The sequence below is a fragment of the Apiospora marii genome (assembly GCF_038362585.1).
Source record: "Apiospora marii strain CBS 49790 chromosome Unknown utg000004l_segment0_segment0, whole genome shotgun sequence".
In the NCBI taxonomy this organism is placed as follows: domain Eukaryota; kingdom Fungi; phylum Ascomycota; class Sordariomycetes; order Amphisphaeriales; family Apiosporaceae; genus Apiospora; species Apiospora marii.
The window spans coordinates 415,647-435,869 of NW_027117375.1; the positions used below are offsets into that span (position 1 = coordinate 415,647).

Consider the following 20,223-nt stretch of genomic DNA (forward strand, 5'->3'; position numbering starts at 1 on the left):
ACTTCAATTGAGGAAACTGCAAGGAACCTCGGCGCACAATTGCGTAGCGGCCGCTGAAGAAAAAATCGAATCAAAATGGAAGTCGAACTTTTTTTAACCCCTGCCACCGATAAGATCCCTGCCCCACCAAAAATTTGCTTATCCGAACTTTTTTTTTGAGCCGCCCGCTTTCCCTCAATCCCAATAAGTTTGGAGGGACGAAGATCCGGTCAGTACTGGCTTGCATGCGAATCGCTCCCAGTTCTTCACCTGCCATTGTCACAAACCTCCCCCGAGGCTGCTCATACTGTTGCACCCGATCTCTGCTTGTCGCCTCATGTCCGGCTGCCAACTGTCCCCGTCGAGTTCACTACCGTCATTATGAAGAGACTCGCTGATGTCGCCGACCTCGACGAGGAGGACTATCAGCCACCCACCAAGAGGGGTCGAGTCACCACGCCCTCTACTACCGGCACCGACCATCATGACGGGTCCATGTTCGATGGCGAATCCGACTACATGGACGAAAACGGTTCCATCCATGCCGCCGCCACCCCCATGACGTCCTTCTCTGGCGCGTCACCGCCTGCCCGCAAATTCCCCTCCGACTACAAGACCATCAAGTGCACCTGGCCCGGCTGCACAAAGTCCTTCAATAGGCCTGCAAGACTCACGGCTCACATGAGGTCTCATAACAACGAGCGCCCCTTTGCCTGCCCGTACGAAGACTGCGACAAGGACTATATCGAAGAGAAACACTTGAAGCAGCATATCAAGGGAACCCACACCAAGGAACGCGACTTTACCTGCACTGAACCCGAATGCGGCAAGAGCTTCACCACCTCGACCCGTCTCAAGCGCCACCAAGCCGTCCACTTGGGCCAAGAAAAATTCCGCTGTCGCGACTTTCCGCCGTGTAATCTCTCATTCCGCAAGCGAGAGACTCTGGAGCGGCATATCCGTTCTGATCACGAGAACAAGCCAGCGTTCGCCTGTACCGAGATCCATGCTGAGACTGGACAGCCATGCGCGGCAGCCTTCGATACCTCCAACGCCTTGAAGAGACACACTGAACGGGAACATGGCGAGCCGCGCTTCTGGTGCGAGGAGTGTGGGAACAAGGAGGGTGGAGTCGATATCGGCTTTCCCACGATGGACCTCCTGCAAAGACACATGCAAACTTCCCACATAGGTTGCCTCTTCTGCGACCGCGTCTTCACGTCGAGAGAGAACCTGGACGCCCATGTCGAACTGGATCATACTAAGCGCTCCAAAGGAGGCAGAAAGGGCCAGGGTTCCGTCCCCTGCCCTCATCCCGGTTGTGGAAAAACCTTCTCCAAGAAGTCGAACCTGACAACACACTACAACAGCATCCATTTGGGCAAGCGCTGGATCTGCGGCGAGGTTGATTTCCCAAAGGTCGAATGGAACAAATTGAACGCATGCGGGCAGGGGTTCGTGACCAAAGGCAATCTCCTTGAGCACGTAACTCACGTACATCTTCGTGTTCCTCGACCCCCAACCAAGAAGGCAGTCTCCAAGAAGCCCAATGACATGGTGGGCATGCTGGCGGGACACTCTGCGACGACAAGATATACCATCCCTTGTTCTGTGATCGGCTGCAGCTTCAAGTTCGCCTCGCAAGGCGATCTTCAAACGCACTTACACATGGAGCACGGCAAGTCGGGCATTCGCACACCAAGCGAAGCCGATTCGGGTGCCTTCTCATTCACTGGATTCAGTGGTACTTCTACGCCGGCTTTGTCTATCTCGGAGGAGCAGCCGCTTGCTGGCCAATTCCCCGTTGTCACAACGTCGCAGTCCATTCCGAGTCTGCCTGCTACCACCGGACAACAACACTCACCTGTACACCACCCCGTTGCCACGGCGCCCCAGTTTGACGCTTCACTTCCTGTCACAGCTGAGCACCATTTCGGCACCGATTTCCCTGTTGGTTCGGACTCGCAGTTCAGCCACCCGTCTATGAACACGGAACATTTGCCCGCCCACGCGAACGGCTATTGGCATCAGCCATCGCCTCATGCCGGCAACCACTTTGATCCCCCAGTGTTCACAGCGCAGCAGCCAGACGAACAGTGGCAGCACGATGAAGTCGAGATGCGGCAGCTCATCGGGTACACCGAACTTGATGGCTTCATCGACCCGGCTCTGAGGTAATTGCTTCGAGGCAGCATGCCAGAGCGGGTAGCCCTAGTTCTTGCAACAGTCGACAATGCTGATGACCCTGGCATGAAGGGAAATAGGGGGTAAAAGAAAACCGGCGCTTTGGGGCGAGATACTGGGCGGGCGAAGCGGGCTTGAGGTGGGGCCGCAGCTATGATCTGGATGTTTTTGCGATGCGTTTTTACGACATTATGATACCCTTTGCTTTTCTTTTACTTCTTCATCTGAGCGCATCTATAGAAAGGACGAGAAACTGAGATAAATGTGAAGAGGAGCTGGCCGGAACATCGCCACAAAGTGTATTTTTATGTAGTTCCGTGGGTCGGTCGAGACGTTGTTGAGTTCCGGAACTACAATTGCCTTGACTTGCGAATATAGTTGATGAAAGACAGCCGATCCGTTGCCTATGAATCGTCTTCTGTCAGTGACGTTTGCTAGCGTGGTACACCTACACATACCAAGTAGGCAAAGACCACAGTAAATACAGTATAGAACGAATCTGCTGCACGCGTATGGATGGATGATAGATCTTGCATTTGTAATGCTATATACATACATTTCCCACCCTTTGGCTATGCAGAAAGGTTTGCTTTTACGTCTCCCCACCTCCAATGTGATTTTCTGTTTTTTTACGACGTGGTTCACGATTATGTCTAGGAGAATCCACCCGGGCTCTTCGTGGCTAGGTATTATCACCTGCTTAATCTTCAGTGATATCGCCGTACTCCCACATGCCCATTCTTTCTTGCTTTGCTTGGGATTCAACCTCGCGGAGCTTGCTGAGAATCTCGACGCTGGTCGGGCCCCTTTCCCAGTTCTTCAGCTTCTTGGGAATCATGGCATGACCATTGGCGACGACCTCCTTGTTGATCGAGTCGGTGAATGTGCCCTTGCCAGATGACTTGGATTCGAACAGCGTGATGTAGCTCAAGCCTTCCTTGGTGTCCACGAAGTCGAAGCTCGCCACAAGGGTCTTACCATCAGTGACGTCGGCGATGAAGTCAAGGGCATCACGGAAATAATCAGGTGCGGTGGGGAGCTGGATGTATGACAGGACAGCATCGACTGCCTGAGCCTTCAGCTTCTGGGTCGTGAACTGGGGTTGGTTGAGAGGACGCAAGTTTGACCAGGAAATCTTCTCCGAGTTGCCGTAATCGATGTAGACAACTTCGGCAACCTTTGCTGTGCGGTCGTTGGATCGGATCTTGGCACGGTACCACTGGCCATCGGCCGAGAATTTGGCAGACACAAAGTCGCCAGCCTTGGGCGGGTTTTCGAGCGGCTTGCTGTTCTTGGAGTCCAAATGGAACTTGTTGAATTCGTTCATCATGATCTCAAGAGCCGAGGTACCCTTGCCGATCTCCTGGATCTTCAGCTTGCCGTTTCCATCGATGTTGGTCACGACAACCTCGCGGTAGTCGGCAGGCTTCTTGTCAGTTGCCGTAGCTGACTCGTTAGCAGTCTCCACGGGGGCCTCTGCCTCGTCATCCTCATCTTGCGAAGGGTCCCAGTCTTTCCACATGCCGAGCCGAGCTTCCTTAGCGCGCTTCTCGGCAGCATTGAGCTCGTTCGAGTTTCCGGCCTTCTCAGCCGAGTATTGATGAACTGATGCAAACCCTTCCTCAACCAGGACCTTTGCAAAGCTCTCTCGGTTGATGTACAGGTCTCCGATGAAACCACCGACCTTGTCAATGTCGTGAATGTCGATCTCAACATCGCGTTGGTTGCATCGTCGGTTGGCCAGGTCAAGAGCCTCCTGACCGAATGGCTCGCCCTTTTCTTGAGGCAGTCGAGGGGCTCTGGGAGCACGCACGCCAGCAAGCACCATGGTAATCTTGACGCCTTCGCGGGGGATCAGAACAGTGAATCTTGATCCGGCCTTGCAGAAGTCGACGATACCAGGGACCTTCTTTTGGCGCTGCAGAGTCGAGAGCTGGATCTTGGCTTTCTGAACCGACTCGGACGCGTCCATGTAGTTCCTGACCTTGGGCGCCTTTCCGGACCACATGCCCTTCTTCGCCTCCTTTGCGGTTTCCTGTGCGGCAAGAAGCTCGTCGTAGTTCTGAGCCCTGTCGGTGTCATCCTTGCGGTGGCGGATAACAGAGCAATAACCCTCCTGCACCAATTGGAGGTTCACATTCTTCCCCTTCTCGGTAACGGTGGCAACATCCCGGGCTTCGAACCCCTCGCTAGCAGGCCTATGGCCATCGATGCTGACCTTCACGTGCTTGCCAATGATACGTTTTCGTAGCCATTCCTTGGCTTCGTCTCTGAAGGGGCCTTCAGAAGGCTCCTTCGCACGAGGCCCGCGAACGCTGCTCAAGCTGACCTGCTTCTCCTCCCCCGTCTTGGTTCGCACTATTATCATGTCGGCACCAATGACCTTGGACACAATCATGTCAGAAGTGCTGCCCTCGGTCTCTTTGACCGTGCTGTTCTTATGCAATCGCAGCTTGCCAATCTGGGCTTTCTTTTCGGCGGCACGGAGGGGCGCCATCTTCTCACCGAGCATTGTCGAGTGGAAATCGTTGCATCGTGCCAAGCCATCAGCCAGCAAGAACTCGGCGATACTTCCACGAGGGTGCAGAACGTGACCGACTAGTTGACCTTGGGGGCTGACTCCGACCATAACGATCTTGACATCGCGCTGCAGAAGTCTCGTCTCGACATATCCACGGGCCTCGTTGCCGTATTCCTCGGCAGCCTGGGTCATACCTGTTGATGGTGTGGTTCTCTCTGTGGCGGGAGTACGGATACCGGCAACCAGAGTCATGAGTTGAAGATGCTTCTTGTCATCTAACATCAGGCGGCAAAGGAGACGATCGCCGCTGAGCACCCGCTCAACAATGGCAGGGACTGTCTTGCCCTTCCACTGGTTGAAGAAATCGGGGGTACCGAGGTCGTTTTGGACCGCAATGACACCGCCGGTACCGGCATGTAAGCCCTTGCCGGCGTCCCTCGCCTGTGACTCCAGGCTGCGCAGAGTCTCTAGTCGGTCCAGAATGTCTTCCGATTCCTCCTTGCGGCCTGCGTCCTCTCGGACCTTGACCCAACCGGCCTTCACAAGGTCATCGGGCAGCTGGGTGCCGTCTTGAAGCTCGACGGTGCCGTACTCCCTACCAGAAGGAACGGAGTAGAGAATCGTGCACTTGGCTGGCTTGCCGAGAATGAGCGCACGGAGGTACTCTCGAGACTGGAAAGCGAAGGGCTCGTCGCCTTCCTTTCTCAAGTGAGGAGCATTGACGTAGGCCAACGACAGAGTACGCTCCAGAGTTGGGTTGTTTGTCGAAGTCAGGACCAGGGTGTCACCGCTGAGTAGCGACTTCACATGCGCCATAAAAGTCTTAGGAGCCGCCATGTTGAAGCTTGCCGAGGTGATGACGTTCCACTATAACAGGTAGAGATGGAAGGTATAGTGGCTGGGCCCCTGCAGGTGTTAGTACTTGCCCGAGACATGGATGTAATAGGGTCGACACAGCTACGAGTAGCAATGTAGCTTGGGGGTGTGGGTGGGTTCAACATTGGGTTTAGGCAAGGAGATGAAATGGACGAAAATTGTAAGGGCGTATCTTCGTGACGATGGAACCAATGGATCCAGAACGACCTCATATGCCCCAGACCTGGGTAAGGCTACAATGCTGAAAGAGGGCCCGACAGCATGCACCCAGCATTGTACTCCAATGCTGGGGCCTGGAGGTGTTGCAAGCAGCTTGCTTTGGATATGATTGGAGAGAGTAGGATGGCACAAGGGGGACGAGCTCATGTCGAGCAACCCGTGCAACCTACTGCACACTGCACCATGGTATTCTCCCGGGTACTTTAGGTAGGTATAGGTAAGGAATGTAGTGGGCTATGTCAAGATCGAATCCCGAAGGAGCGGATATGCTTGTCGGAATTAAAGGTGAAGCTGGCGGTCACTGGCACGAACCGTGGTCCCAAGCTTCCCTCGATTCTTCCAACAAGGATGTAGAGGCCAAAGAACGGGGACGATAGACTTACAATTGCACGCAGCTGTACAGTAGACGAGGAGGTACAGCAGGTAGGGCTGGGGGTAAAGTTGGGGTGATTTTGTAATTGAGCTCAAAAAAGCCGAAGTCTCATAGACAGAAGAGAATGGGCAGACGGTGAAGTCTCGATAGGTTGGGATGCTTGCTCGGTCTTGGTGTGGTTGCTCGAATTGATGTCGTGTGCTTTAGAGCTTTTGTGGGGCGAAGATAATAAGGGTCCCTGGGCCGAAACAGGCAATGGCTTATGTAATGAGGGGTAGACCACACGTAGCCGCTGATCTGGATCCTTGGGGTAAGGTCTAGTATGTAGAGAGGGAGCTGACAGAGTAGTGGATCAGCAAGTAGGTACAGGTTGCGAAGAGGAAAGAAGGGCATGCAGTCAATTGGGGCGGGGTTTATATACAGATGCCAGGCGATGATGATGTATTCATTCACTGCTCTGTCTATTCAATTGTTTGAATCGAAAAGGGATGAACTGAAGTGTGAAGTATAAAGTGTGGGTGAATTACTACAAGTATATACTCACCATACCAGACATTCCAGGCTCCCAACTTCGAGCTTTATCACCATCTAAGTACTTCAGGTGCCTCGCGTTCATTGAGGTGTAGGAAAACTGCTAGTACTACCGGCTGGCGTGTTCATATACATTTCAAGACAGGCATTGAAAGAACCTTAGTGATTGCTTGATTTGTGAATGTTGTCATTTTAAGCCTATGTAAGCAAGCCTCGGTCCAGAAAATGGCCCGTTACTATCAACCTGTTAAGACAGGAAGGTCCAGTTGAACACGACGACACGCGACGACACCATGACGAGACATACGAGGTCAGTCTGCCACTGTTGTTCCAAATCGTAGTTGATAGCAGTGTAGGAATTGCTTAGAAGATGCCTTCCTGAGCGGATGCAATGCCGATGACACCTAGATAGCGTTAGTTAGATTATGCGATACAAACAGATTGTGGCCGATCCCGAAACTTACCGCAAGCTGGGCGGGGACCAGCGTTACCAGTCTTGAGGGACTCCTCGTTGCCACCCTTGCCGAGGTCATCGGTGCCGCCGTGCACAACGACAGTGCGCTAGAATGTGTCAGCAACTTCGGTGTGTCTATGCTGATATTGGAGTTATAGGATTTTTCTTACGCCAATGACGGAGTGAGGGCCGATCAGCTTGATAAGCTTGTCCTTGACGGTGCCCTTGGCGTTGCCGTTGCCATCGACAGTGATGTTTCCGAGGTCACCGACGTGACGCTTCTCGTCGCTGGGGGCGCCGTGGGTCTGGCCGTGGGGGTTGACTGTAGTCATCGTGTCAGAAGTGGTCAAACCGGGAGCCATTGGGTGTCCTTGTCAGAAGACATACAGTGAGGGCCAGCAGAGGTGCAGCCGTTGGTGTTATCGCCGAAGGCGTGGATGTGCATGCCACGCTGAGCGTCGGCGTCTTGTCCGGAAATATCCCAGGAGATCTCGGTCTCGGCGTCCTCCGACTTCTGGCGGAACCAGACGGTGCCGGCGACCTTTCCGTCACCACGGACCTTAGCAACTGCAGGAAGCGACACTCAGTTAGCTGCTGACTCGTCACGCGAAAGGCAATGCATGGTTTCATCGGCAATGATTTCGAGGGCACAGGGATGCTGCATCATGATGAACCAAACAGAGTCCCCAAATGGCTGGATTGGATCGGCCGACTGATCCATCAAGGTGGTTGCACACTCTGGTAACAGTCCATCAAGGTCCTGGGCTACGAGATAATTCGTGTGCAATGTTACCCGTAGAGGCCCCGAAAACCCGGAAAGCGGGGATGATGACGGCAGAAGCTGGGGAAAGAGGTATCTAGCACATGAACTCACCTGCCCAAACGCCGTCAGATGCCATTGTGATTGAGATGAGGATTGATGATTTTCGGTTGTGTTGTGAAGTTGACGAGTATACTCAGATGGGAGGAACTGATTGGAAAGGAGGAGTAGAAAGGTTTGGAAGATGTAGAAGAGAGAGGAGGGGTCCCGCTTGGTCAATGAAGTAAATACATGTACCTCCTGTACGTGTAGCATAGGTACGGTAAGGTAAGATCCATCCATCCAAGCTATTTCCGCTCTCCTTCCTCGGAACCCGATTTGCTACAAGCGGCGGCACATCTACATACAGTAGTGATGGAGGGGCTACAGTAAGTGGCAGCCCCCCCAAACCCCCACTTCGGTCTGCTCGATTTGGGTTGCTACCAGACCAAACGCATATCGTCATAGCAACTTTCTGTCATGCATGTGGATTGCGGGTGGCTGACAAATGATTAATGCAAAATTTCACCACATAAGTAGACTGTGAACAAGTTGTGACACTGTAGAAGAAGCATGTAACACACAGCACAGCTATCAATGGCGCATACCTATGCAGATATATGCTGTGAGGCAAGTCCCAACATATAGTAGTATATGCCGTCGCGGGCTGCTGTTTCGACAGCAAGAGGCTTCTAGACTTCAATCGGCGTGAAGCTTAATGCTTCTCTGGCATCTGGAGCTCGGGATGACGCTACTGCTAGGGTGTGTGTTGTTATCTATTTTAGTAAGGTGCATGTGCTTTTGGCCATGGAGAAATGCCAGACTCTCGGGTTTGTGCCGACTGTGAACAAGTTGCAACAGCGGGAGCTCTCTGCTATGAAGAAATCAAAGGCATCGTTCTGTTGCTGGTTGCTCGAGTCCCAGTGCAATATCACATGCTTATTAACAACATTAGGCCTGCTCTGGGCCAGTATTATCCCGGTTGTGTTGGAAATAGCCATTCGTTTATGGCCGCACCGGTGGTTTGCTTCATCGCATCAGATCATCCGGGACTTATGTTTAAATCCGAGCCGGCGAGCCGATCTGGTAGCAGTGGGTTGTGGCTTGAAGGCTTGAAAGGCTTGAAGCAGGGCAGTGCAAGTATACATTCTATTCTGGTTTGTACTATAGCCCGCTCCCATAGGATTCCATGAACCATTTGATGCTATATTTGTATCTATGTACTCTTACCTGATGACACGTGTGCTACCAACACCGCCCGAGATACCATTGAAAGAATACATGTATGTTAGGTACACATCAATTGGACTTGTCAGAGGAAGGGTTATGCCAAGCCCGGAGACCCAATGGCTACACTGTACAGATGACGACTCACTTGCTCACCAAGAACACCCCTATGTTTCAGCTGCAATCGGACTATACAAGCCCTGATGGTGTTTTACTTTGCGAGACTCCTGATCAACAATGTATGAGAATTTCTAGCCGACCGAGCCCCTGGTAGTAACGTCGAAGACCACGTCCAAGTTTGACTCTGGCCAGAAGAGTCCGAAAGGCGAGTGAATCAGATCTCCCGCTTGTTTGCCTGAGAATCCCTTGGCGTACAAAAATGCAAGGAGGCCGAAAATCGTCGCCTTACACAATTTGGTATATACCTGCCTCCTATGAGTACAGTAGTGAACTACATGTAGCTTAAGTCTACCTTGCAAAAAGACGAATTTTATTCGTGATGAGGTCGCAAAATGGACCAAGTTGATGGTTCTCTCGGTACTGATTTGGTTGATTATGTACATAACCTCTACCGTCAACCGTATGTACGGAGGTGAGAGAGCTTTCTCGGACATTCTCCATATGCCAGGAGGTGATCATAACCTAGTCTGACAGGCCAGGATCTTGCCCAGAGCCCAGAATGCCACATTGCAGTGACAACAGCCAATCCCTCGCGGTTCATGTCGTTGATTGCTTGATCTGCATTGCTACAATCCCGAAACGGTTCAAATGAGTTACCAAACAAGCAGCTCAATACCTGGAGATGGTTGCCAGCAACAATGAGATGAGCTCAGGAACCATGGGCCTGCTACTGGCATGTGCGTTTAGATCATCGACTTTACTTTTGCTTTGGACTTTGAGACCTTTTCCTTCTAGCAGCTGCAAGACTAGCGATGAGGTCAGCTAAATTTGCAGCTTACAAGGAAAGCCGCAGTAGCTACATACGTGATGTGTGCACCTAATGCATGTATGTGGGTGCGTAGTTAGATGGCACAAGTGAGGCCGGCAGGGTTGGGTGAGGGTGCAACCAGGAATTGATACTTCAATACATGTAACAACTTGATTGCCTACATGTAAGTGAAGAACCACCGTCATCCTGCCCTGATGATTTCCAAGTTCCAGTCCCAGCAGTGCTGTACCACTATCCAACAGCCCAAAAGAAAAGAAACCACAAGGAGACCAATGATCTCTTCGCATTGAAACAAACACCACAGGGATTCCTGCGGTGGAGTGCAACACCGTTGAAAATTCGCCGCATTTTGTAGATGGCAAGATGGATGAGCCTAGCAATGCCTACTTTGTGTTTGTCCTGTCGGGATTCGGGTGGCTTAGGGCTGGCTGGCTGGTGCTAGGGAGGCATAGCGGGGGGGCCTTGGGAAACCCAGCTCGTGCTCTGCTTGCTGACCTGAACAGCTCTCTGACCTATGCGTCGAATGGACATCAATCTTTGATGGGAGCCCTCATCATGGATGGATGGGACATCAGACGGTGCTGGTACTTTTCGCATCGCCCAACCTTAGGCAAGCAGCAAGTTGTTGAAGCAAAGTCCTAGATCCCACTACTACTGTAGCTAGTGGGACTCGGACTCAAACCAATCCACTGCCATGGATTCAATCCAAACACCCACCCAGGACCCTTCAAAGTCGTGGCAGACGCTGGGGACTGGGATATCCGTGGATCGTCGGGCCACTGTTGTGCCGTGCTAGCCACCCGGACTATACCTACCTGCGGTTCATTGGGAGTGTGTCAGCCAGGCACCCAGGCCGGCCAGGTCAACAATTCTGGCCAAGCAAGTATTGAGGAGAGCAGGTCTACACGTACATACTTGTCAGAAGAAGCCCGGCAAACCCCAGGTTGGCAGATGTTGTTACATGCAGGGTAGCTGCTTAGAAGCTGGGCAGACCAAGGGCAGGCCACACACAAGAAAGCAGTCGTTCAGCCCAACTCGATTAGTTACCTACTTCCCAACACTACCTAACAGACCTATGCACGCGGACAAGAAGTAGAAAATGGCAATGTTGCTCCTCGTTTTCCTGTGGTGATAATCCAGACCCTACCTACATCAATTTGACCTGCCCTGCCCTGCTGCCGACCCGACACCTAAAGCGAAGCGCAACGGGCATATTGGCGGACGAAGATTCCATTTAATCACACCTTATTAATCCACTTATCCCGCCTAATAGCATTCTTCGTCCCATGGAACCTTAGATCAACCTGTGACCGATCCATACCCTCTGTTGCAGCCTCGATAGGCCCTCCGTTTACACCCGCCGGCCTTTTGGACCCCACGATTCGACTCGACTTGCTGCAGTCATCACCACCACCACGACCACCACCACCACCACCACCACCTGCTCAATCCGACGTCGCGCCCGAATCCAGACCTGGATACCGACGAGCTGCGCTGTCCGGGAGGACTATCGGTGACGCATCGCTACACCTATATTCTTTTCTCGGGCCAACATTTGGAGCACCGTGTGCTGTGTTTATGCACGCCAGCAACTCACCTAGTGCGGGGCGACAAGATTGCCAACGGTCAGGTCAGAGCCGAGTAGTCGTGCGCTGCTGCAACCAAACAAACAACCTGCTACCTATCTGGTAACTGCCTCTTCCCGAGGCTGCTTGCTATTGGCAACAAGACTCTGCGATTTCGGATCAATGCGACACGGCCGACAGCCTTAGAATCGACCTGTTTACGAGACCCAACACGCCACTCGAGTCCCAAACGTGACCATACGAAGGAAGTGAAAGGATCACCGCGACCAGGCGTCCTGCATCATTACCTTGTCCATTGAGTCTTTCTTCGACCGGCGCGCCGCTGCGCGGCTTTTGTTCTTGTCTTAGTTACCGAGCCAAAGCATTCCAGAAAGTCTTGGCTGAAAGCAATGTCTTTCCGAGGGGAACGCCGGTACGGCCATGTGCCCCCGGTCCAGTATCCTGTCGCAAACCAGGCGGCTTCAGATCAAGCGCCGCTCCCACTTCGACGCCAAAGTTTCAACAGCGGAGACGACTCGGCTCCATTCGAGACGAGGGTCGCAACACGCCAGAGCTACCTGCCTCCGGTGAACACGAGAGGACTGGATGCAGACAATGAGCTCTTCATAACAAGCCCGACAGCAGCGAGCCGACCGGATTATGGCGCAGCCGCCAGCGTTGCCATGTCCGGATACCAGCACCAATACGCAGCCCAGACACCACCAACTCCTTCGACGTATAACCCGCAGGCCTTTGTTGGACGTTCGCAATCGCAGAGCGTTTCGTACCATCCTCCCCCAGCATCGGCAACTCAGTACAGACCTCAAAGTGCCCATCCCTACAGCCCGACGACGACCACGCCAGCCTACGCACCGCAACCGTACAACCCTGCCGCTTATACACCATCCGTCTCGTCACCGCCTCCTCCTCCTCCCCCGCAGAGACAGTCAACCTATGCTGGATATACGAATTATGCGGGCCAGGGCTATGGATCCCCCTCCTCGGTTGTGAGTCAGCCGCCGTACTGGCAGGCGCAACCGACCTATGCTGCACCTACGGCCTCTGCCCAGGGGACAACCACACCGACCTACCAGAACATGTACAACACAGCATCTGCCAACACCTACGATACTTCATATTCGCAGTACCCGGCACAAGCCACTTACGCCGATAGTACCAGCCCGCCCGCGATGGCATCGTATACCCCCGGCACTCCCTCACAAGCTCCTTACCCGACTCATTCACAGATTCCTGTCGGACCTAACTACTCAGCCAGTGACCCTCACTCGTTCTTGGATCGCCCCTCGAGGTCGAATTCTCAAGCCTCGCTCCTCCCCTCTCCGCCCATACAGCAAGGCCAATCGTCGCCTGGTCTGCAGAGGCACCCTACCAACGCGCCTCTGCCAAGTCGACCCATCGACGAAGCATCGGGGAATGCGGCCTGGGGCACAAATGGCCATTACTCCCGTCATGACTCGACGGATCGTATTACCCAGGAGGATATCATGCAAGACATCGAGGCCGAACTTCGAGGCAGCCCTTCCCAGAGACATCGACCCAGTCCCGTGGATCAACGCGGCGAAGGCGCACTTCTTGAAGATGACTTGCGAGAACTACGCCGGTTGACTTCTACAGCGAGTTATCACTCTACAGCGACTACTGTCAATAGCACTGATGATGCGTCGGGTGTTAATCGTTATTCCTCGAATGCGTCAACGTTGAACCGAAACCGTTCCTCAAACCCATACACTATTCAAGAAGGTGGCGACGACGACGGCGACGAGAGCGACCCGGAGGCTGCCGCGGGCTTATTAGCCATGCAACAAGCCGAAGAGGACGATCGTCGTTTAAGCTCAGGTGTGGCGTTTCCATACTTCAGCCAGCCCGAGGTCGCACTCCCGCAACTTCCCAATCTTGCAGAGGAGCCAAGTAGCGATAGCGACTACGCGACCCAAGGCCAAGACATTGGGCTCTATGGTGGCGGTTATGCAGGCCACCTGGCGTATGACGATAATCCTCAAGATGGCGAGCCTGGCTACGCGAATGACCAGTCCCTCCCGACGCCCCGAATTAACCATGCATCGCAAAGGAGCCACGAGAGCAACAAGTTTCCCGCTTTTGAGCAGGCTGAAACAGACTACGGCGGCACTGGTGGGTTGCAGCAACCTTCTGCGCATCGCCTGAGCTTCGATGAGGGCGACGAGCGTGTGTCCCTCCACTCGCGGCAAAGCGGTAGTGAGTCGCCATACAAGGAAGACTACCCAGATATGTTTTATCATCCTGGTCTCTCAAACAGGCCATTGCCAGCTATTCCTGCGGGCTCGGATAGCAGTTCGATGCTTTCGATTCAGTCTCCCAACCGGTCCAACCACCAACACGGCTACTCGCTCAGCGTCGATGCTCGTCCCTATTCCGGAACTGACGCACAATATGGCCAGAACGTTCAACAGTTGCAAGTCGAGCGGTCTATATCGTTGTCGAGTCACAGCACGTCACCTCAGGTTCAACCTCCGGCTAGATCCAGAACGGATGCTGAAAATCACAACCGACGACTGAACAACGTTCGACAGCAGCAACTCGCGGCCCAACAGGGGCTACCGTATGAGGGTTACGACACTGCGACGCCAACTTCCGTCGACTACGACGTCATTACGCTGCCAAGTGGTAGACGAAAGAAGTTTGTTCCCGAGAAGTTGACGGTTCTGGATACGCAGACCTGCACCGAACCGTGGGCCCTAACTGGTATATCAAAGTGGATTCGCGAAGTGGCCGAAGGTGAACCCGACCTGAAGAGAAAGACGGTCGAGGACGGGCTCGTGCGGTTATTCTGTCTGAAGGTCCCAACCATGAACGTTGCAAATGCCGAAACACTCAGTGCCAGTGTGGTCGATCGGATGATGGAAGCGGGCATCTTAATCCCTGAAGAAGAGTGGCTCAAATTCGGCCAGGGCACTCTCACCGGTGTCCTCTGGCAGCTAACTGGCCTCGGCTGTTACACGCCTAAGCTCCACGAGTTTGATTCTGAGGAAGAGACGCACATTGTCACTTCCCGTTGCTACTCGTACCACTGCGGCCGTACTCTGAAGAAAGCCAACTTGGACGACATCTTCTCCGAAGGCGCCAAGAAGGTCGACTGGGCAACATATTACCACATGACCCCTGAGAGTATCGAAGGCAAACACAAGAAAGAAATCGAGCGACAAAATGTGCTACATGAGCTTGTCACGGGCGAGGAGGAATACATGGACCAACTTGACGTGCTCCGTATGCTGTACCGGGATCAACTCGTCTCATCGCAGCCCCGCATTATCGCGGAGGGCAGAATCGACAAATTCGTCAATGCTGTGTTCGGCAAGGTGGATGGTATCATGCAAGTCAACAGGGAATATCTCCTAGCCCAGCTCAAGTATCGACAGAAAGAACAAGGGCCTTGGATCGTGGGATACAGCGACATCTTCCGAGAATGGATCCGGAAGGCCAGGTCGGCGTATGTCGAATACGCGTCTGCGTACCCTTACGCCCAATACTTGATCAGGAAAGAGTCGGACCGCAATTACATGTTTAGGCAATTTTTGGATACGAATCGCCAGAATCCGCGCTCGCGAAGACTAGACTGGGTCACTTTCTTAAAAGCTCCGATTACTCGACTGCAAAGATACAACCTCCTGCTCGGCACCAGTTTGAAGAACATGCTAGGCGAAAGCGAGGAGAAGAGCAATGTCGCCAGAGCCATGGACGAGATCAAAGCGGTCGGCATGGAAGCTGACGCAAAGGTCGATGAAATGCAGAAGAAGGTGACAATGATTGAACTGAACGCCATGCTCGTCCTGCGACCTGGCTTCCATGCTGATCTGAACCTCGACCATCTTGGCCGACAGCTCATCTTCCAAGGCGAAGTCCAGCGCATGGGCTCCAAAGGAGTGCGCTGGGTCGACACGCACGCTCTGCTCTTCGATCACTACCTGATTCTCTCCAAGCGTGTAACGTCGAAGGACGGACGCGGCGACCAGAAGTACGACGTTTCCAAAGAAGTAAGTCTGCCCAACACGGCTGCTAGAAGCCCACAGATGCTAATACGACGCAGCCGATCCCAATGCCCCTGCTGTTCCTCGAGAGCAGTCACGATGAGCCCATTTCGAAGCAAAAGGGCCTCGCAACGCCGCTGACACGATCGACGAATTCGTCATCGGACATAAAACTCAACAAAGTGGCATCCAACAGCGATCGTCCCGACCTCCATCATACTGCAACTACTACGTCCATTGCCTCGTCGACTACCGCGAGACTCGGGCCCGGGGCGGCCGCAGACGACAGGACCCTTTACCCCTTCAGAGTCAAGCACCTGGGTCACGACGTTTACACGCTGTATGTCACTTCTGCGAAGAGTCGCTCAGACTGGTGTGACAAGATCATCGAGGCCAAGACCAGACACGCGAAGGCATTGCACGCCCAGAATGCCGAGCCCTTCCGTTTGCGGGTCATGGCCGACAGTGCTTTTGCGTATGACGCAGTTTCGGGCATCGGAAAGTACGCTGGCGGTGTTCACATCCGTGGCACGCCTCTGGACCGGGCGATACGTGAACTCGAATTGACTTTCGGACCTGGTCGCGGCCCCCCGCCCATCTCGCGGGCCGCTGTCCACTGCGCAACGGGATTCTGGGCGTATGGCCGGAACATGGTGGCGATCGGCACCGATGTGGGCGTCTGTGTTACAGAGGCTGGGGACCCAAGGAGCTGGTCAAAGGTAAAGTGACAATCTGAAGCCACGAGAGCGGGCGATGAATATGCTAACTAATGCCTTCATTGCAGACCGCCTCGATATCTAGGGTCACGCAAATTGCCGTGCTCGAGGAATTCTCCGTCGTTCTCGTCTTGGCGGACCGCAACTTGATATCGTACCCGCTGGACGTGATAGCACCGCCTTCCAACTTCCCGGCGCCAGCCAACGACAACACGCGGCGTTCCCCGCAACGGCTGGCCAAGGACGTATCGTTCTTTGCAACCGCCCGTATGAAGGACCGGATGCTGGTTTTCTACAAAAAGAAGGAGGGCCTCCACAGCACGTTCAAGGTGCTGGAGCCCGTCTTCCAGAAGTCGAGCGAGAAGAAGTCGCGTCTGTTTGGCGGCCGCAAGGCTGGGGGCTCTACCGAGTCGTTCCGAGACTACGACGATTTCTACCTCCCGACCGAATGCTATTCGCTCAACATCTTCAACAACTACATTGCCATCTCGACGGCCAAGGGGTTCGAACTCATGACGCTGGACAAGAAGGTGCCCATGAGCATCCCCGACGTCAAGCAGCCCGCCATTGCCAACATTGCGAGTCGCATCCGAGACCAGCGGCCCCTGGGCATGTTCCGGCTCAACGACCAAGAGTACATCCTGGCCTTTGAGGACTGTGCCGTGTACATTGACAAGCACGGCGACGTCAGCCGCAGTGTCATTATGGAGTATAGTGGGAAGCAGAAGCGAGCTAAGGGCGCTACCATGTTTGGCCAATACCTCGTCCTGTTCAATGAAGACTACATTGAGGTGCGGAATGCCGAGAATGGGCGGTTGCGGCAAATCATTGCTGGCCGCGACGTACGGGTGCTCGACTACGGCGTGCGGGGTCCCACGGGGGGCTTCTACCACACAGCCGCCAACGGGTACACGCCGCAAGGGGCTCCCGACAACGGGGTGGAATCCAAGGGCACGGTCAAGATCTGCATGGCCCACCCCGAGGTCCCAGGCCAGCAGATCATACTGGAGATGCTTCTCAACAACGGGCACGCAGAGAAATGAGTCACGATGCTGACGACGACGATGAACAAGATGTGACGGCTTAGATGAGGCCACGACGGATAGAGCATGCATGCTGTTGTTGTCGTATCAGGGGAAGGCGGGGTTTGGGTATAGGAAATGCTTGTAGGGACCGAGTGGGGTAGATGCTTCGAATGCCATGACTGCCGGGAGGAATGACCAGACACGATGGGCTTTTTTTTCTTCTTTTTTTCTTCATCATGTTTGTCTCCTTTCTATTCTTCGTGGATATCCGGCCCTACTGGCCACAATCGGTTTCTGTTAGGCTGCTCCGTGGTAGATGACCTTGAAGGCTGTTGACACGAGCATATAGAGCTGCCTACGGCAGACGGAGAAAGAGGGAGAGAAGAGGGCATTTTCCGGGTTACAGGGCGAGGCGACGGCTGCTCGTCGGGCGTACAGGGAGTTGTGATTTCTCGCATCTGGGATGTCGTGAGGACATGACTGCGATAAGGCCGTCCCTTCCCTGTCTACTTACTACTCCCTATATACCATTTATCGAGTACCGTTACTTGTTTTTGTGTCAATAAAACACGTCTGGTCTCTGGACTGCAGCGCAAGGCCATGCATTGTCCTTCCCAAGCTTCCCGTGCTCGTCTATTCGAAATAATGTCTTGTGCATTTCGTTAGTTTACGAAGAGGTGAGCGAGTAAGTACATATCCGAATATATGTATACTTCTGGTATTAAACGAGAGACCCCACCCCCACCACCCAGCAGGTGGTCGGTCCACTGTCTCCTTACCTGCGTCCTACCCTTGAACCGACTATCTGAACTTGTCGTGTCGTGTTTATAGCAGCCCGGCTTTCTTTGTCTCAAGTAGCATATTCACCCCGTGATTTGGTTTAGACAACGAGTTCAAGGCAGCAGCACCAATTTCAAACCAGCCATGGCGAATATCCTGTCTTCGCTATTGCAGTTCCTCCCCCTCGTGGCCCCACTCTCCTCTTCATCCTCGGCTGTGTCCTCGTCACGCGCCGTCACCGCCCTAACCCAACCCTCTCCGGGATTGCCCATGATCATCAACACCTGGGGCGGTCCCTTTACCGTCGCCACCGACGCCGCCTATGAATCCCTCCTGGCCGCCTCCTCTTCTTCTGATTCTTCCAACAAGACCGCCGCGCTCGACGCCGTGCAGCGTGGCTGCGCCGCCTGCGAGGCCGCGCAGTGCGACGGCAGCGTGGGCTTCGGCGGCTCGCCCGACGAGGCCTGCGAGACGACGCTCGACGCGCTGCTGATGGACGGCGCCACGCTCAACACGGGCGCCGTGGCCGCACTGCGCCGGGTCCGCGACGCTATTGGGGTCGCCCGCGCCGTCCTCGACCACACCGAGCACAGTCTGCTGGCCGGCGACCTCGCCACGGCCTTTGCCGTCCAGAACGGCTTCGTCGAGGAGGACAGCATCGGCACCGCCGCGTCGGCGCGCGCCTGCCGCGAGTGGCGCGACCGCGACCGCTGCCAGCCCAACTACCGGCGGGATGTGACGCCCGACCCGCGGACGGCGTGCGGGCCGTATGCGCCGGTCTCTGCGCCTGCGGTAGCGACGACGGGCGGGGCGAATGAGGACGACGAAGTAAAGGAGGCACAAACGGATGTTGAAAAGAAGAGATACCAAGCAAGCCACGACACCATCTCCATGATCGCCCTCGACAGCGCCGGCGGCATGGCGGCCGGCACCTCGACCAACGGGGCGTCGCACAAGATCCCCGGGCGCGTCGGGGACGGCCCCATCGCGGGCAGCGGGTCGTACGTGGACGGCGAGGTGGGCGGGTGCGGCGCGACGGGCGACGGCGACGTCATGATGCGATTTCTGCCATGCTATCAGGCCGTCGAGAGCATGCGGCGGGGGATGACGCCCGGCGAGGCGGCCGAGGACGCCGTGCGCCGCATGACGCGCCGGTACCCGGAGGTGGCAGCGGGCCTCGTCGTCGTCAACGCCAAAGGCGAGCACGCCGGGGCCGCCTCGGGCTGGACATTCACCTATGCCTTCCGCGGCGGCGGCATGGGGGCTACGCAGGTCGTCACGGTGTCGCCCCTCGACGGCGCCGAGAACGCCGTTGATGAGATATAAGGGTGGTGCTGAGAGCGTTCGCAGAAAGATAGGGCGTACATAATCAAGGTCACACGCACAGTAAAGGGAGAAAGGCAACAGTCACATTCAAGATGGCTAGATTCTTGACCAAACAAATATCATCATTGAACTATCCTTCATCTCCAGTGTCAAAAAGTTCGATTTCCCACCGTAGACCACGAGCGAAAAGAGTCGGTGCCGTCCGGAGCATCTTCGCCAGGACTCTCCATCTCCATTGATGGATTGTGCGGCCCGTGGCTTGTCATGAACACCATATATGTATTGTACATTAGCTTTTATGAATTTCATGCCTCCAACCACGTCAGGCCCGTGAAGAGAATTGTATATGCACATGAAGAAGAGAGAAAAGGGGGGAAATAGTAAAAATAGGAGAGACAAAAAGGGGCCACCCCGAAAACTCCAGTGGGGAAAAAGAAAAACACATAAACGAAGCCTTAGGCGGTCGTACGTTCATCTTCTTCGGGGATATCTGCTCGAATCAAGTAGAGAATCTCGCTCGTACATGCCGCACCGATCGATCCCAAGGACCAAAGAAACGGCATGTTGTCGTAAAATGGTGCCCGAGGGGGGGAAAGCAAGAACCTCGCCGTCGATGGAGAGGGCGTCAAGTATCGTCATGATTGCTGCAATGTATCAAAAAGTATGCAGGTGTC

At 54.3% G+C, this 20,223-nt stretch overlaps 5 protein-coding genes across 5 annotated transcripts; 3 read left to right on the forward strand and 2 right to left on the reverse strand.

Annotated features, from left to right (window-relative positions):
- Positions 1 to 360: 360 nt before the first annotated feature.
- On the forward strand, positions 361 to 2,157 carry PG985_006069 (uncharacterized protein; the record flags this gene model as incomplete). Its single annotated transcript, XM_066825838.1, has 1 exon — positions 361 to 2,157. One exon carries the CDS (start codon positions 361 to 363, stop codon positions 2,155 to 2,157), a length of 1,797 nt encoding a protein of 598 aa, XP_066685445.1.
- A 706-nt stretch (positions 2,158 to 2,863) lies between these two features.
- PG985_006070 (nuclease (SNase-like)) lies at positions 2,864 to 5,521 on the reverse strand (the record flags this gene model as incomplete). The annotated part of the gene is made up of 1 exon (XM_066825839.1): positions 2,864 to 5,521. The coding sequence occupies one exon, from the start codon at positions 5,519 to 5,521 to the stop codon at positions 2,864 to 2,866; it is 2,658 nt and encodes an 885-aa protein (XP_066685446.1).
- Positions 5,522 to 7,046: 1,525 nt separating this feature from the next.
- On the reverse strand, positions 7,047 to 8,036 carry PG985_006071 (superoxide dismutase; the record flags this gene model as incomplete). The annotated part of the gene is made up of 5 exons (XM_066825840.1): positions 7,047 to 7,087; positions 7,148 to 7,244; positions 7,308 to 7,459; positions 7,525 to 7,704; positions 8,012 to 8,036. 5 exons carry the CDS (start codon positions 8,034 to 8,036, stop codon positions 7,047 to 7,049), a joined length of 495 nt encoding a protein of 164 aa, XP_066685447.1.
- A 4,051-nt stretch (positions 8,037 to 12,087) lies between these two features.
- PG985_006072 (CNH domain-containing protein) lies at positions 12,088 to 17,461 on the forward strand (the record flags this gene model as incomplete). The annotated part of the gene is made up of 3 exons (XM_066825841.1): positions 12,088 to 15,708; positions 15,762 to 16,421; positions 16,487 to 17,461. 3 exons carry the CDS (start codon positions 12,088 to 12,090, stop codon positions 17,459 to 17,461), a joined length of 5,256 nt encoding a protein of 1,751 aa, XP_066685448.1.
- Positions 17,462 to 18,367: 906 nt separating this feature from the next.
- Positions 18,368 to 19,549, forward strand: PG985_006073 (uncharacterized protein; the record flags this gene model as incomplete). The annotated part of the gene is made up of 1 exon (XM_066825842.1): positions 18,368 to 19,549. One exon carries the CDS (start codon positions 18,368 to 18,370, stop codon positions 19,547 to 19,549), a length of 1,182 nt encoding a protein of 393 aa, XP_066685449.1.
- Between the last annotated feature and the right edge of the window lie 674 nt (positions 19,550 to 20,223).